Source organism: Aspergillus steynii (genome assembly GCF_002849105.1).
Source record: "Aspergillus steynii IBT 23096 chromosome Unknown P170scaffold_7, whole genome shotgun sequence".
NCBI classification, from domain to species: Eukaryota; Fungi; Ascomycota; class Eurotiomycetes; order Eurotiales; family Aspergillaceae; genus Aspergillus; species Aspergillus steynii.
In genome coordinates this window covers 1,094,216-1,110,407 of record NW_020194404.1, presented here as the reverse complement: position 1 = coordinate 1,110,407, position 16,192 = coordinate 1,094,216, and the positions used below count along the sequence as shown (strand labels likewise).

The 16,192-nt window shown below is 52.3% G+C and overlaps 5 protein-coding genes across 5 annotated transcripts; 3 read left to right on the top strand and 2 right to left on the bottom strand.

Annotated features, from left to right (window-relative positions):
• Positions 1 to 28: 28 nt before the first annotated feature.
• On the top strand, positions 29 to 2,458 carry P170DRAFT_449325 (GTPase-activating protein GYP6; the record flags this gene model as incomplete). The annotated part of the gene is made up of 6 exons (XM_024851038.1): positions 29 to 51; positions 106 to 223; positions 275 to 433; positions 518 to 1,035; positions 1,100 to 1,242; positions 1,299 to 2,458. The coding sequence occupies 6 exons, from the start codon at positions 29 to 31 to the stop codon at positions 2,456 to 2,458; spliced, it is 2,121 nt and encodes a 706-aa protein (XP_024700981.1).
• Positions 2,459 to 4,698: 2,240 nt separating this feature from the next.
• P170DRAFT_478624 (serine/threonine-protein kinase) lies at positions 4,699 to 8,311 on the top strand (the record flags this gene model as incomplete). Its single annotated transcript, XM_024853578.1, has 4 exons — positions 4,699 to 4,705; positions 4,763 to 4,910; positions 4,985 to 7,938; positions 8,043 to 8,311. The coding sequence occupies 4 exons, from the start codon at positions 4,699 to 4,701 to the stop codon at positions 8,309 to 8,311; spliced, it is 3,378 nt and encodes a 1,125-aa protein (XP_024700980.1).
• Positions 8,312 to 9,468: 1,157 nt separating this feature from the next.
• Positions 9,469 to 10,326, bottom strand: P170DRAFT_249646 (uncharacterized protein). Its single transcript, XM_024843015.1, has one exon. It carries the CDS (start codon positions 10,093 to 10,095, stop codon positions 9,643 to 9,645), a length of 453 nt encoding a protein of 150 aa, XP_024700979.1. The 5' UTR covers positions 10,096 to 10,326; the 3' UTR covers positions 9,469 to 9,642.
• A 1,133-nt stretch (positions 10,327 to 11,459) lies between these two features.
• Positions 11,460 to 13,619, top strand: P170DRAFT_363798 (F-box domain protein; the record flags this gene model as incomplete). Its single annotated transcript, XM_024844609.1, has 1 exon — positions 11,460 to 13,619. One exon carries the CDS (start codon positions 11,460 to 11,462, stop codon positions 13,617 to 13,619), a length of 2,160 nt encoding a protein of 719 aa, XP_024700978.1.
• An 843-nt stretch (positions 13,620 to 14,462) lies between these two features.
• P170DRAFT_414102 (Efg1 domain-containing protein) lies at positions 14,463 to 15,851 on the bottom strand. The gene is made up of 2 exons (XM_024847005.1): positions 15,362 to 15,851; positions 14,463 to 15,119 (listed from the first exon to the last, which is right to left on the bottom strand). Exons 1-2 carry the CDS (start codon positions 15,717 to 15,719, stop codon positions 14,539 to 14,541), a joined length of 939 nt encoding a protein of 312 aa, XP_024700977.1. The 5' UTR covers positions 15,720 to 15,851; the 3' UTR covers positions 14,463 to 14,538.
• Between the last annotated feature and the right edge of the window lie 341 nt (positions 15,852 to 16,192).

The window sequence follows — 16,192 nt, the reverse complement described above, 5'->3', positions numbered from 1 at the left end:
ATCAGGCAACCAAATATCGCATGGTGATATGAGGGGCATTGAAGATACCAGGTAAGCATGCATGGTTTGAATCCTGTTGGGCCTTCTGCTAACCAGCTTTCCAAGGCAGCGATGGGACTCCCTGTTTCGCGACAATCACACCCCCTCCGACCTCCGAGCAGCACTCAGATCCGACCAAGGGGACAAACTATGCAACGAGGGACTTAGATCGATTTGTTGGAAGGCATGCGTTTTGTAGCCACCATCACCTGGCTATCCGCTTACCTGAGCGCAGGCATTCCTGCTCTTCGACAATCTCGACCGCACACAATGGCCGCAGAAGATATCCGAATCGCGGGGCGCCTACGATGCCCTGAAGGCCCATTTCTTGAAATACATCAATCACCCCGATGATTTGGAGTCAACTGTGGACCCTTTGGCCGATGATGAAGAGGTGTGACCCTTTTTTTTTTTTTTTTTTTTTTTTCTTCATGGCAATTATGTGCTAGAACTAGCTTCTGACAGCCTGTCCGCAAAGTCCCCTTGGCAGACGCTCCGACACGATGAACAGATGCGGGCAGATATATTGCAGGATGTCGATAGGTGCTTGCAGGAGAACTTCTTTTTTCGGGAGCCTTCCACGAAAGAGAAAATGATCGATGTCCTCTTCATCTATTCCAAGCTCAACCCAGATCTCGGGTACCGTCAAGGCATGCATGAGCTGTTGGCGCCTATCTTGTGGGTGGTCGACAAAGACGCCATTGAAACGAAATCTTCCGAAGGAATAAGCTCGACCGAGGGAGACGATGACTTTCTATTGCAACTTCTGCATGCAGGCTTTGTAGAACATGACTCATTTTCTCTGTTCTGCTCGGTCATGCAAAGCACTCGATCATATTATGAGCACAACAGGCACCGATCTGCGAATGGCCAGATGGATGTCGTGCCAATCGTGAACCAATGCCAGCATCTCCACAACGAGCTCCTGATGACTACGGATCTAGAGTTGGCCGATCACCTACAAGCGCTGGAGATCTTGCCACAGATATTCCTAACGTGAGTTCCTGTCCACGAAAGAATGCTTTGGAATATACTCTAACGAAGCAAACCTCGGAAACAGTCGCTGGATGCGTTTATTGTTCGGTCGCGAGTTTCCTTTCCAGGACGTACTGGTAGTTTGGGACGTCCTCTTTGCTGAAGGGCTGCGGCCTGAACTCATCGATTTCGTATGTGTTGCGATGCTATTACGCATTCGCTGGCAATGTTAGTTCCTGAAGTCTGGACATGGTTATCTTTCACCAGTCGCTAACAATCCCCAGTACTCGATGCCGATTCCTCGACTGCGTTGACCATTCTACTCCGCTACCCCTCTCCTCACCCACATGAACCCCAAACCTTCGTGCGCGATGCAGTCTATCTGGAGCAGAACCCCACTCCTGATAGAGGCGCTTTTATCATCTCCAAATATTCGGGGAAGCCACCAGACTCTTCTAAGCGGCTCGGCCAATCCCATGTCCGATCCTTCTCAGGTTTGAGATCTCACCTTCGCGGCGACCTATGGGATGCAAGTGAGGGAAATTCCCCTTCCAGATCACCTGTAAACAATAGTCCCAAGGGACTGGAAGCATTGTTCCAGGATGTTTCAGAGGGTATTCAACGACGCACGGAGTCATGGGGGGTCGCCAAGGCTGTTCGAGGAGCTGTGAACGAAGCCAAAAAGAATATGCAGACGATCCAAGCAGAGCATTATCCTCGTTCAAGATACGATGATGCTGCTTCTGTCCACACGTCTGGTGCGCCATACAACCACGATTCGGACGCCGTCGTCCGCCTGAAGACCAAAATCGACGCTCTGGAAGCGCGGAATCAAATGCTCGCGAAGACCCTGAGCCAAGCGTTGAATGATATACGGTCGCGTATGATGAAGGCCGAAGGGGTTGATACGACTACTGCCGACACCGTGAAACAAGCTCTCACCAAGGTGCAATCGGTCCAAACCTGTCTCGAGAATCTGTCTAGTCCTATGACCTCGGGGGGTCGAACCCCCAATGCACCTACAGATGCGGACTCACCAGCCGTGTCGCAATCCGGGGGAGAAAAACCAGAAGACGAGACAAGAAGTAGCAACAACAAGTCTCCCGCCGTTGCTGCCGAGTTACCTACCAAATCACCCACTTCACCCGTCGGGAACGACTTCAAGAGCCGTAGTCGCCCTCACATTCCTTCTTCAATGCCATTGCGACACGCGTCACGTCCATCGCTCGCGGATTCCGAGTTTTCCTGGATGCTGGGCGGTAATCGGCACCTCTCCAGCTTTGTGAGTCCGGCATCCGTGCCACCCGAGCAAACTCGGCACGGCGATACGAAAGGCAAACCGAACAATCTTTTCGGCAACGGAGACGAAGAGCAAAGAAGAACCGATGCCGATCTAGACGGATTGGCACTGAGGAGTCTTCGGGGGCCGAAAGGTGGAGAATAGAAAGCTTCATTTCTTGTTCCTTTTTTCTTTTTTTCGTCGCCATCCTCGTATGCCCCTTCCATCCCGAGATACCCGCTCGTGCTCGTATTCGCATCTTGTTCTCTAGAAGGCGGGAGAGTTCCGTCGTTATGAATAGAGACTAGACTTGGCAGACAGATTTGCTTTTTTATTTATTTTTTTTAAACGCGCCTCCTTACAGGGTACAATCTGGCCCCGTCTTATGAATGCCGTGTTCATATGGAGACCATGTAATCCAGTGTACCTGCAGCTGTAAACATTTAGAGCAAACCCTTTCCTATCCGACACGCTGGACTTGTAACACTCGACCGTCGCTCCCGTCCATCTCGATATGACAACTAGATCATCACGACGGCAGCGGCCAGGCTCGCGAGCGAGGGGTTGATCTGCAGCGGTGATCGTCAACCTTGGGGCGACAGGCCATGGTTACTTCACCATGGCCGACCTCGATGACTGAAGATCTCCCACGGAAGGCCAACTTTCCTGGGCTGCCAAGAAAGGGAAAAACCATGGATTAAGGCGGTCGGGATGGAACAGACCAAGAAGGAAAGGGATCGGACCATGAGAAGGGATGGCATACATGCATACCTGCATGTTTGCGGCGAATGAGGCGAAACATGGGAGAGCAAGACAAGAGGAAGGAGTTGTGGTGGTATCGTCGGCGGGCTCATTACATCACCACCCTTGTTGTCTCATTGTGTTTCTCATGCCAATACTTTTCACGATTCGAACTATTTTTTTTCTGGGTCTTCCTATGGGGATGGTTTCATTAAGTTATTCTAGCTAGTTATTGGCGTTTGTTCTCGTCGTCATTTATTTCTATTTATTTTCGACAGTTTTCGATTTGATAATGGGGATAACTGATTAATTACTCTTACCACGGTTATTTACACTTCCTCCATCTTTTTTTTTTTCTCCCCGACCGTCCCGTGCTTAGACTGATTCTCGCCTGCTCTGCTCGCCTCTCTTACTTCTCTGGTTTCTCATCATTCACGACTCCGTAATTCTCCCAACTTCCTCCATCCCAGTCTTTCATTTGGATTTTGGATGACCATTTGCTTTTTCCGCCGTGTCGTTGTTTGTATAGGAAACAGGGGATAGAAACAGGGAACAGCTGAAAATCAACACAGAAAAAAAAAGCCACTAACACCACTCAACTCCATCCATTCATTCATTCCTTCTCCACCACAACGCGGTCACTGCCCCCCTCACCACGACTTTTTGACTCGACTTTTTTCTCCTTCGTCCCTTCATTTTGCGCCGCCGAAGGAAACCGGTGCGGATTTCAACCACCCCCCACCAATCCTCCTGCGATCTCTTCCACCAGACCACACCACCCATTCTTCCCCGTCTGAATCAATCCCACTCGTCTTGAAATTTCCGATTCTCAGGCAGCCTCCCCCCGTGCTACCTACCCACCGCATGGTACCTGTGACCTCACCAGGCACCTGCCCTCCGCCCGCTGTCCGCTGACCCCGAACGGACTCATTTCTTTAAGCGGCTGACTGTCTCACCTTTCGTTTCTTGAACGGACCAAAAAAAGAAAGAAAAGAAAAAGAAACGGAATTGATTTGATTTGATTTGATTTGATTTTTCTTTAACTTTCGTTTCCTCTGATCGCAGTAACACCTACAAACAGCATCCCATACGCGACCAAGCAGAACACCGAGCAAAGGAAAAGCAAAGAAAAGAAAAAGGCAGAGGCAAAGCACTACACTTACTGGGGTTACCAGTGACTTCTTCCTTGCGGGCAACGTGCTCTGCCGTCTCATGTAGAAATAAATACCACCATCTCCCCTTTCCTACACTTCTTGGATTTGAAGTTGCGCCGTTTGGACCTTGCGACTCTTGATCGGTCCGATCGGTATTGGTCGCTGAATTGTCGCCTGTTGGGGGAAATATGGGGTCTGCTTCATATCATCCCGATGGTTAGTCCTGCGCTTTTCCTTTCCCCTCATTCTCACTTTTTTTTCATCTCTTTCCCTTCTGTTGCTGTATGGCTATTCTTGGAGTTGTGCCATGGGGAGTGAATCACCGGGAGAAGACGCCTGCCGGTGGTGAGATTTACAACGATTGTCGACCAGGGAATCATCGGAACGACGTCACAGCATAATGCGATCTAAAATCGATTGTGAGATCAAAACTATGTGACATGTTGCGGATCTTACCCAGTTGCTTGAGCTTCTCCGACAAGCTCCAGTCGCTCCATACTGCCTCGGCCAATGTTGAGTGAGGGAAAAGCGAGACTGAATGAAGAAGCAAGCTAACAGATCCTTGGGAAAACAGGCGAACCAAGTCCTCTTTCGTCCCCCGTGGGACCTCTTTCAGAATCCCCCGGGTCGGGATCCTACATTGGGAATTTATCCGGAAACACCGAAGATTCGATGAGATGCTCGATGGAAACGCTCTCGTCGGGGTACGATCAGCTGTCGAGGTATGTGTGAATAAACCAAACGGTTCAAACTGCGTGACTGGAGATGCTGAGACGGAATCTTCGTTGTTTTGCAGGTCCTCCTTGATCGAACAGGAACATGGAATCGGCCCATCCGGCTTAGATCGTATACGCCAGCCCCCCTCGCGAGTGTTGACGTTGCCGAACCTATCCACCTCCTCCCTTGGACCTCTCACTCCCCGGAACCCTTCGCCCGCGCCACGTTCGAGGTCGACATCCAGAACCCACTCTACACGTTTCCCGCCAACCCAAGGAAATGGTACACTGGAGGATCTCCACCGATTTCCCTGCGAGTCCCTGCATTCGTTCTCGTTCGCCCAGCAGTCCGAGGACTTACTTCACAACCGCCAGACGATCTTGAAAAGGTCAATGGAGTTTATGCGCGACCGCTTTGGACGGGCCTCGGGCAATGCTGGCAATGCCCATGCCCAGTCTCGCATCGGGAGCGACAAGGAAGCTCAGAGCATGGAGGATCTCCTGTCCAAGGCGAATTTCTCGGAGAAAGAGGACCACTTCAGTTACCGGAGCCTGGCGCGGGGCCCGATGACAGGTCCCGCCGACGTGGCAGGCGGAGATCTCTTTGAGCGGGCCTTCATGAACTCGCAGGCGTCTGCGATCGGAGCCAACGACTTTCCCCAGGAGCAGAGCCCGTGGATGGAGCACTCGGATTCCCTGAGTGAGCTGCCGAATGAGCAAATATCGCAACCGAGAAGAGGGAGGCGGTCCACTCCCTCGTCCAGGCGCGTAAGCTTAAAACGTACAGACACTGATATCAGCGCTGGTGTCAATCAAAGCAAGCTGATGGGGTCTCTAGCTCAACCTTACTCTGCCACGGATTCTTTTTCACCAACCAGCCCCTCGATCTTCGGATTTGGCTTCCCGGTTCCCGCCTTACACACCCACAGCAGCAAATGGAACCCCGTCTCACAGGCCGTCTTTAGAACCGAGTCCAAAGCACCGTGGACTATTCTGGCAGCCAATGACCTGTCCTGTCTCGTATTTGGTGTCACACAAGCGGAACTCCGCAAGCTAAGTATCCTAGAAGTTGTACAGAAGGACCGGAGGGAATGGCTGGAGTCCAAGCTGAGAGATCCGTCCACTGATGTCGCGGCGAAGCTTCAGTCGCAGGACCGACACCGTAACAAGCCGGTAAATACACGATCCATGGGATTGGGGAACGGCGTCACGGCACAACTTCTCAGTAAACCGCCTTCTCGAGCCCGGCGAGCTCAAACGGACGATGGCTACGGCTCCAGCACACGCACCACGCGGCATCTGAACCACGTTGCCACCAAATCTCGCGGCGTTCTCCTCTGCGGCGATGTCGTCCCCATCCTCAAGCGCAACGGTGCTAAAGGATCTGCGAGTGTCTGGGTGATGGAGAAACGGGGCGGACTCATCTGGGTCCTTGAGGAGATCCAGGAGGACGTCGCTTATGTTCGCTGTGACGAGTCATGGACGATCACCGACGTGAATGGAGATACGGACAAAATCTGGGGCCAAGGCGTGGTCAAGCCTGGCAGGCCGGTGACGGAGCTTCTTCCTCGTATTCCCAAAGAATGTCTCAATGGTCCGATCGACGAGGGCCTGAAGAGAATTTCCGACATGAAACACTTTGCTGCTCAAACCGCGGCTGGCACGTGTTTCCCGGCTACCGTGGCGAAGGATGAAGGCCGCGGCTGTCTGCGAATATCGAGTTTCCCGCACGTCGCCGGGATGATGGTATTGGCATCGTCAACATTGAAGGTCATCAGCTCAAATTCGGTGTTTTCCTCCGCCTTGTTTGGTCAGGAGCGACCCGAGGGTCTTCACATCAACGAACTGATACCCGGGTTTGACGAGCTTCTCGATGTCCTGACCGAGGAGGAGAAAGTGCCCCTGGTGGATGGCGTTGTGATCCCTGAGCCTAGCTTCCGAAGAGCACGCACGCTTTCTATTCTCCGGGACGGGAGGGCGAATGTGGCCTCAGTCTTTCTGGAGCCTACTGGATTGGCTGCCAACCATCGGGACGGCTCAACCATCGCGGTGGACGTCCAACTGCGGGTAGTAAAAAGCGGCACCATCTTCCCCAAACCACGGGAAGACAAGCTGCGGGAAGAGAATTCCGACGGTCATAATGGCGCCGACGCAGAGCACCTCGACACCGTCGCCGTCACCGAGCTAGTGTATGCGCTATGGATTACGTATTCGCGACATATTCACTCCTCCGGCGCCACTCCCAACTTCTCTTCTCCCCCACAAGCAGCATCCCCGCAAACAGAAACGTCGTCGGCGTTCGAGTCAAATCAAGCATCTCCCGCGGCCTCCAGTTCCCAACCTCTAAGCACGGAGCGGACTTCGGTGGAAACCAACATCCCAACGTCTACCTTGACGCAGCAACTCAGCGAGGCTGCGTCAGAGCCGCTCACGGATAAGCCTGTGCAGCCAGTTCCGGAGGTAAGACCGGACGCCAAGGAGCCTCCGAAGAAGCGGACGATTTCCGACTATGCGATCCTCGAAGAGATGGGCCAGGGTGCCTACGGTGAAGTCAAACTCGCCCGCTTGAAGAAGAACCCCTCGAAGAAGGTCGTCCTGAAATACGTTACGAAGAAGCGAATCCTTGTGGACACCTGGACGCGTGATCGTCGTTTGGGCACGGTCCCGCTGGAGATCCATGTCCTGGATTATCTCCGACGAGACGGCTTCAAACATCCCAACATTGTGGAGATGGAGGGCTTTTTCGAGGATGACATCAATTATTACATCGAGATGATGCCCCACGGACTTCCCGGCATGGACCTTTTCGACTACATCGAGTTGAAGGCAAACATGGACGAATCGGAATGCCGAAACATCTTCCGCCAGGTTGTGGAAGCGATTCATCATCTCCACACGAAGGCCTTGGTGGTACACCGCGATATCAAGGATGAAAACGTGATTCTCGACGGTGAAGGCAGAATCAAACTGATTGATTTTGGAAGCGCTGCGTATATCAAGAACGGACCGTTTGATGTCTTTGTTGGAACCATTGGTATGTTCCATTGTCTATTATCCCCTCCCTTCTTTTCTCTTTTCTCTCTTTTCTTTTTGGCCCTACTTATCGTGAGTACAACTGGCTTACTGACTGGTTTCTAGATTACGCTGCACCCGAAGTCCTTCAGGGCAAATCCTATCGCGGCAAAGAGCAGGATATCTGGGCGCTTGGAATCCTTCTTTATACGATCGTCTACAAGGAGAATCCGTTTTATAACATCGACGAGATCTTGGACCATCCGCTTCGAATCCCCTTTATACCATTCTCGGAAGACTGCATCGACCTGATCCGACGCATGCTGGACCGGGATGTCGACAATCGCCTGACCATCACCGAAATCATGGAGCATCCATGGATGATGGACAACTAAACCTTGTCGCATGATTTGCCCATCTGGACTGAGCCCAGGAGTTGTGACAGAAACATTATATAGCGGCATTGTTTATTTCTTTTTCCCCCTCTTATATTTCTTTCAGCTCGCGGGGACTTGTCAGCTCCGTCGCACTCCTCGACCCCACTCCAGCATTTGGTCGCGTCAGATATCTGACGAGCGAACACCGCACATGACGGCTTTAACGATTGGAAATGATAAAGACCGGGACGACGAACTTGAAGACGCCCACGTGCTCGGAGACAGTTCGCCCAGGAGGCCCGGTGGATGTATAGCTGTATACAGAGGCACGGAGGCTGATGAGATACCCCGTCATATTGAGTATGCTTGGCTAGAAGTGGTTTTTTGATCTTCCACCGAATCTTGCTTTGGATCCTACACGATTTTTTCTTTTCTGTTTTTTCTCTTTTCTTTTGCCACGGTCTGGGGAGAATGACAAGACATGCATATGAGATTTGATATACCCTTAGCAATGGCGTTATCTTTGCTTACGCTGGGTGATTGGTGGTAGAATCCTCCCGGGACATTTTAGGACATTTAGAATTCGCTGCATGAATGAAGACAATGAACGAAGAGCCTTTTCCTCCGTACCACTGCGCGCGAGACTCGAAAAGTGCAAGACCGACAGAAACAAAGGGAAGCATCCACTGCGGGGTGGAGGAGCGGGGGACAGTTTCGCCCCGGGCGCGAACTAACGACTAGCTGAATGAACCAACGACTTAGTGACACTTTTCACCTTTCACCTTTTTTCTCACCAAGGAAATTCCCAGTCTCCCGAGTGGGACGCCATGACTTCATTGAGCGTGGCCCGTCGAAGCAAGGAGGCTGGTTTTTACCGTCCTTGGAATCTTTCACACCAGATCTTGACTTTCGTCCGGTCCGTGGATTGCAGTGCTTTGTCGTCGTGTCGGGCATTATTCGCCGGAGGGGGTTTCCGTTGACCTGTGTATTTTGCCTTTGATGATGAAGGTCTGGACTTTCAGATTGGCTTGGAGTTACCTGGGTAGTGTCTTTGATGGCTCTGCGTCGAGACGAGGTATCGTCCGCCGACTCACCGATAGGACGGGGGCCAAGAGTGCCTAGAAATCGACAGATACAGTTTCCGATGTTCGAGCGTTGAAGGCTACGGATAGTTCATTGGATGTACTCCTCCGTATTTTCTTTCTTTCTTTTTTAATTGTTCGTATCAGCCACAGTCAGGTCGCATCCGAGGTACAGGATCAATCAAGAGCAGGGGATCTGATTCGTCCTCCGTGAGCTGACGCCGGTTAGACCTTTTACTTCGAGGGTTCATCTACGGAGTCAGTAGGCTATCTAACTGTCGACTGGGGAATCCAACCAATTGCCCCCGAGAAGGAACACGGACTAGAGACGATACTGGCTAGAAGATCCCAACTACCGTACGGACGAGCGACCTTTCCCCGCAGGAGGAGTCCATCCGTGGCGTTGTCTCGCCCATGTGGACTGTGGACTGTGGACTGTTGAGACTTTCTCCGTGGACCCAAGTGCGATGGGGACTGGGAATGGGGAATTTGAACCATCCCCGACCATTCACCACTAATAACTGGTATCAGCAAGGGCAGCCCGACGATTTGTTCGGACTGCCATGCAGCTAAGACTGAATCCACGGAGTCGAGTACCGAGACTAATCCCAGACCAGGAACAGGCCGGATAAAAAGGACTGAGAGGCGACAGAGAAAAGAGGGGGAGTGGTTGGTCGCTGATTGGAGGTGCCTGGACTGGATTCTCAGGGACATCTCCATTTTTTTCTTTTCTTTTTTTTCTTGCCATTGCTGGGTTGGTACAGGATGGATTCTGGATGTTTTGCCATTGGGTTCCGTGCCTTTTGTCCGAGATGGACGTTGGAGATGGTCCACTGGTAGAGATTTTTCCGATGGGAGAGTGAGGGATTAAGAGAGACACAGACACTGGGAGAGCAAGTAAATAGTACGTAGTAAAGTAAGTAAGACGGTGTCACCCCATCTGGCACACCCACGCCATTTTAGGCTGCGAGATTTAAATAAGCCTTGGGTCTGTCCAGCCATGCCTCTGTACATTTATTATCTGGTATCTATTGTCTATTATTTAATATTTTTACCATGAGATGTACTGTAGAGTACATAATCCTGAATGAATTGTATCCTGTCCCCTCTACTCCGTACTCCCAAGTGAAAGAGTGAATTCCGTGCTACTCCGTACTGAAATATTGAATCCTCCTGTCTCAAGTGGGGCACTCGATAAGTCCCCCGAAAGTCCCCCGATAAGCTGTGGAGGTGGCGGCCTCGCCTTCGGACGCCGTGTGATTCGCCTTTTCCCTGGCGTCGAGACTGTTGCTCGAATCGTCGCCGTGGCTCAGAGCCGTCTTGGTCCGACGGCTCTGGTTTCTGTCGGCTGACCGAATCACCAGCCCCGGCCTGACGTGATTCTGCGCGCTCCGCCTGGTTTTCTCTTCCTTACTGTTATTATTCTTCCCATTATCGTTTGTTTCGTCGTTGTTTACACTTCACCCCGTCCTGCTGTCATCGCTGCGGATCATCCGGCGTGACGTCTACTACCTGGGCAGACTCGACTTGCCAACTCGACCCTCTACTACCTCACCGTTCTAGTCCTTGCTGGACTCTCCCGCATCTCCCGGGTTACGCGGTCAACGGGTCCCATGGTACAATTGTTACAGTCCCTAGCCGAAAGACACCACGACCTCCACCACTGCCTTTTCTGCCCGCCTGACTCTCGATTCTTCCGTCTTCCTCGCGGGCATCCTCCTTATTGACCTTGCAGTATCACTCACACGGCCTCTCGCTGACTTCCGCCGGCCGGATCGGGACTTCGGCGTCCTTCGCATTGGTCGGGCGAGTGCTCTTTGTATGTACTTCGGAAACTACTAGTATACGCGCGGCTTGGTTTACACCTACCATCATGACCGTCTGAATTCTGGATCGTTGCGGAATCCCGCCGTTCGTCGCCGATATCACTTTCTTCGCCCGGTTGGGCTGTCTAGAACTCGCCAATTCTCCAGAATTTGGACCATTTTCCGATCTTATCCGAAAACAAAAGGGAAAAAACGTGTTCAGTATACGCTAGTTGGGTTGGGAAGTAGCCCGCGTGGTTCGATACCGCAATTTTTGTCATGGCTGAGATTCGAACCTCTCCTGGGGGGGTCTCCCCGGTGAGTGTGAGTCCGGCCTCTTCGACAGGTCAGATTCCCCTGAACAGACCTCCCAAACTCAAAGGGCGGCACAAGTTGCTGCAAAGCCTCCAGCGTATTTCGTCTTCCCCGAGCTTGACTCGACGTGGTCGTTCGGCCTCCACGGGCTACCGCCGAGATGGAAAAGCTTCTCTATCCTGTGTCTCTCTCTCGCAATCGTCATACACCCCTTGCCTTGGCAATGGGAGCTCCTCTCAACTCTATGGGGGACTAAATGTCCGCCCGATGACTTCCGGTCAAAACGCCAGTCCCGACGAGACTCCCGATGGAAATGCCCGAATCCGTCTCTTTGGATCTGACTCTCCGAACGGGACTCAGTACAAGACCGTCCCGTTGCCGACGGATATGAGACCGGGTTCCCGTGGGTCTCCCTTAAGCAGCGATGCCTTGGAGATTTCTGCGTCGCCAGCCAAGCCAAAGAAGCCATTTGACTTCTGGGGCAGCATGCCCGAGGAACTCCGGATGCACATCTTCCAGTACCTGACTCCGAAAGAAATCGTTCGCTGCTCTGCCGTCTCGAAAACCTGGAACAAAATGTGCTACGACGGACAGCTTTGGTCGAAGGTGGATACGACCGACTACTATCGCGATATCCCTAGCGAGGGTCTTGTGAAGCTGATCGCTGCCGGTGGTCCCTTCGTGCGGGACCTCAATCTCCGAGGCTGTATCCAGCTGAAAGACAAGTGGCAGGCCGAGGGCGAGCGTATCACCGATCTGTGTCGCAACGTTGTCAATTTCTCGCTCGAGGGTTGTCGCATCGACAAGACCTCTATCCATTACTTTCTTCTACGAAACCCGCGCTTGGAATACATTAACCTCTCTGGCTTGGCCGGCGTGACAAATTCGGCCATGAAGATCATCGCCCAGTCGTGCCCGCAACTAGAGATACTGAACGTGTCTTGGTGTACCAGCGTGGACACTACCGGCCTGAAGAGGATCGTGAAGGCCTGTCCTAAATTGAAGGATCTGCGGGCAAGCGAGATCCGTGGCTTTGATGACACGAGCTTTGCGCTGGAACTGTTCGAGCGAAACACCCTGGAACGTTTTATCATGAGCCGCTCGGACTTGACAGACGACTTTTTGAAGACCCTTGTCCACGGCCTTGATCCTGAAATGGACCTGCTCCTCGAAAGACCCGTTGTACCTCCTCGTCGCTTCAAGCACCTCGATATCCACCAGTGCCCGGATTTGACGGATGACGGAGTCAAGGCTCTTGCCTTCAACATTCCCGACATCGAGGGTCTCCAGTTGTCGCAATGCCCCGAGCTCAGCGACGATTCTATCATGACTGTCGTCCAAACCACCCCTCGTCTGACCCACCTCGAACTCGAAGATCTTGAAAGGATTACGAATAATTCACTCATTGAAGTCGCCAAGTCGCCTTGCGCCTCGCGCCTCGAGCACCTGAACATCAGCTATTGCGAGAGCCTGGGGGATATCGGCATGCTTCAAATCGTCAAGAGTTGCCCTTCTCTCCGCACGGTGGAAATGGACAACACCCGAGTCTCCGATCTTACGTTGATGGAAGCCAGCTATCGAGTTCGCAAGCGCGGCTACAACGAGAACCTCCCTCAAATCGGCCTGCGCTTGGTCGTCTTCGACTGCGCCAACGTGACGTGGGCCGGCGTCAAGGAGGTTCTATCGAGCAACGCCTACGTCCCTCGCTCCCGCAAGTCTCTCTCATCCATCTCAGTAGTAGCACAGGCTATCCTCCCCAGCCAAAACGGAAGCTCCACGACGATGGTCGCGTCCTCCATTACCCCGCCACCGCCGCCCACGGTCTACCCCAACGAAATCATCCACCTCAAGTGCTTCTACGGCTGGCAGATGACCGTGGACGAGCACAACAAACGCGTCCTGCGCGGCGACCTCTCCGCCGCAAGCCGACTCGATCGCAAATGGTCCGACTACATGATCGCCACCGAAGAAGCCGGCGTGGCCGGCGCGGGTGCCCGACGACGACGGCGTCGCGCGCGCGAGGCCGAGAGAATCTACAACGCCGACGACGAGGAAGGGGCATTCGGTCCTCTGGGTGGTCGTCGCAGGCGAGCGCAAAGCGGGGGCTCCTGTACGATCATGTAATGGCATTTCTCTCCGTCACCTTTCTGTCCGTGATCATTTTTTTGTGTGCGTTTCCAGCGAGCTTGAGCTTTTGTTTGTCACCACGCCAGTCAAAAGGCGTCTTGTATGAGGGTTCAGGAAAACCTCACTCTAAGTGTCCAAGTGACCTCGAGAAAAGAACACACAAAAAGAAAAAGAGACAAAAAAAAAAAAGACAGCCGAATGCTGGCCATGCTGGCAGGCTGAATTCAGAGCATCGCTCCAGCGAGCATGCTACGAGATATGAGATGATGAAATCTTCGAAACAATTTGCCTTGCTCTGAGATTTAGGTCCTTGCGAATTTCCTCGCATTTCCTCGCCATCCTTCCCTCTCCAGATCAATCTGGATTGTTTTTGGTCCCTGGACTCGGCGTACTGGAGCCGGATTTATGCGATGCGATTGTCGGGCGAAAGGTCTGGTAGCTGGATCGGTCAGTTCTTTGTTTCTATCGTTAGTTAGAAGGGACGGATGGATGCATCGTCAAGCTTGGAGTTTTTCTCTTATTCTTTTTTTCTTTGGGTTAGGATCATGCATAGTCGGTCATTTAGATCCAGCATGATGTTTGGTTTGATTTGGGTTCACTTCTTGATTATCTTTCTGTGCTATCTTTATTTTCTGGGCTCTGGGGATACTGTGTAAGTATATCTATGGTAGGAACACAATTGATTGAATCAAGAAAGAAAGTGACACAAAAAAAGTATGATGGAATTTGGGTATCGACAGAGGAAGGAAAACCCTAAGGAAGCCTTTATATAAATACAGGAGCAGGCCGGAACGAACAAAACTAACCCCATGCTATTGGAAGAACAAACAAACACAAACAACCAACTCCCGAAAATGCTTAACGCTAGACTTGTCCGGTTGCAGACGAATTTTTGCTTTTCTCTTGTCTTCTTTTTTCACATTTCAAAGAAGCCTCCATCACTCTCGTCATCGTCGTTGTTCTCATTGACGACCGCCTTCTTCTCGGCCGGGGCGCGCTCATTCTTCTTCGCTGCGCCGCGACTCGAGGACTTGGTGTTAGTCGTCTTGTCTTTCTTCGAGTCTGTCTTTTTACTGGACTTGGCGGTCTTCTTCTCTGATTGCCGCGCAGAGCTCTTATTCCCGATGCTTCCCTCGTCGCGAGACGAGAGTTTCCCGTCCCGCAGCAGATCCAGCGTCCCGTCCTTCATGCACTTTTCGACGGTATGCCAGAGCGCCGGTTTGTCCGCGACGGAGGTGTGAATGGCCTTGAAGCCGGCGTCATCGTCGGAGTCGTTGGTGTCGTCTTTCGGGTCCCGCTCCTTGTCCTTTTTGACCTTCGCGTAGAGAGCGATGTATTTCTCCGTGAGCGGGTAGTAGATAGTGTAGTTGAGGTTGACGCGAGCGACGTGGATCTTCTGCGCTAGTTTGCTCTTCTTGGACGAGGCGTCGTCAGACTCGGCGAGAGCTTTCTCGCGACGCAGAAGACGGTTGACGTCTTTTGTGGCGGTTTTTCGGTCTGCATCAATTGATTGCGAGGTTAGTCTCATGATGCATACATATTCCGCCGGTTGGGGAAGTGAAAACAATAGTTTGTTCGGTGTCCATCAGGCATGTGGTGATTTTTTGTCTCATGGCCATAGATAGGGCTCTGAAGTAGCAAATACGTAGATTATGCAAACATCTTCTGGAAGTCCGAACAAACTCGACCTCTTTGAGGCAGTCATTGAGGATGAGGGTAAAAAGAGAGGGAGGACGTACCCAAAAACCGAACAAAATGATACTTCTTGATCATCTTCGACCGATCCCGACGGCTGTTCTCGTCCTCCAAATCCTTCTCATACCCGGCCAACGCTCGCTCCTGCACGATGCGTGCATCGGCCGGCAGATCGACCTTGTTCAAGAGCCGCTTGACATCCCGGATCCGTTTCTTCAGCTCGTTCACCGACGGATAGTTGGTTTCTTTGCGGGGCATCTGGATCTTCTTGCGGGCGGGGGCCGCGTCGTCGGAGCCATCGCGGTCTTTGCGCTTGGGACGAGCGTCGCTGCGATCGCGATATTTTCTGTCCTTGGTGGGATGGGCCACGGGGGATGCCGATCTGGAGTAGTCGCGCGGCATGACGAAACGGAAAACCAGGACGAAGACCAAGACCAAGACCAGAAATGGAGATCCGGGAGGGAGGTTCGGATAGGGTTTAAAGAGGGAGAGGGGGAGAAGCTGTCGTGCAATGTTCTTAGCAGTCCTGAATGAGTCCAAAAAAAGAAAAGAAAAATAGATATTCGGCCGGATCAAGACTCGGCCCGAGAGTCCCCCAGATTCCCCGCCGGCGGCCAATCAGCGCGAGGCACCGTCGCTGTTCACTTCCTCGTCCTTCTCTTCCTGCGTCTACTGTACTTCGCTTCGACTGCCTCGACAATTGACGACCTGCGGTTCACTGCCCACTACCGACTTCTACCTCCAGGTGTTCCGGTCGGAGGACCGATTCCTGACCACGACATCCCTGTCTCAGAGGGGGATCTTGACAATTCCTCGACCTGACTGTGTCTGTCTCAGTTCGTCCGTCCACTTGAATCCCGATCCTACCATGCGCT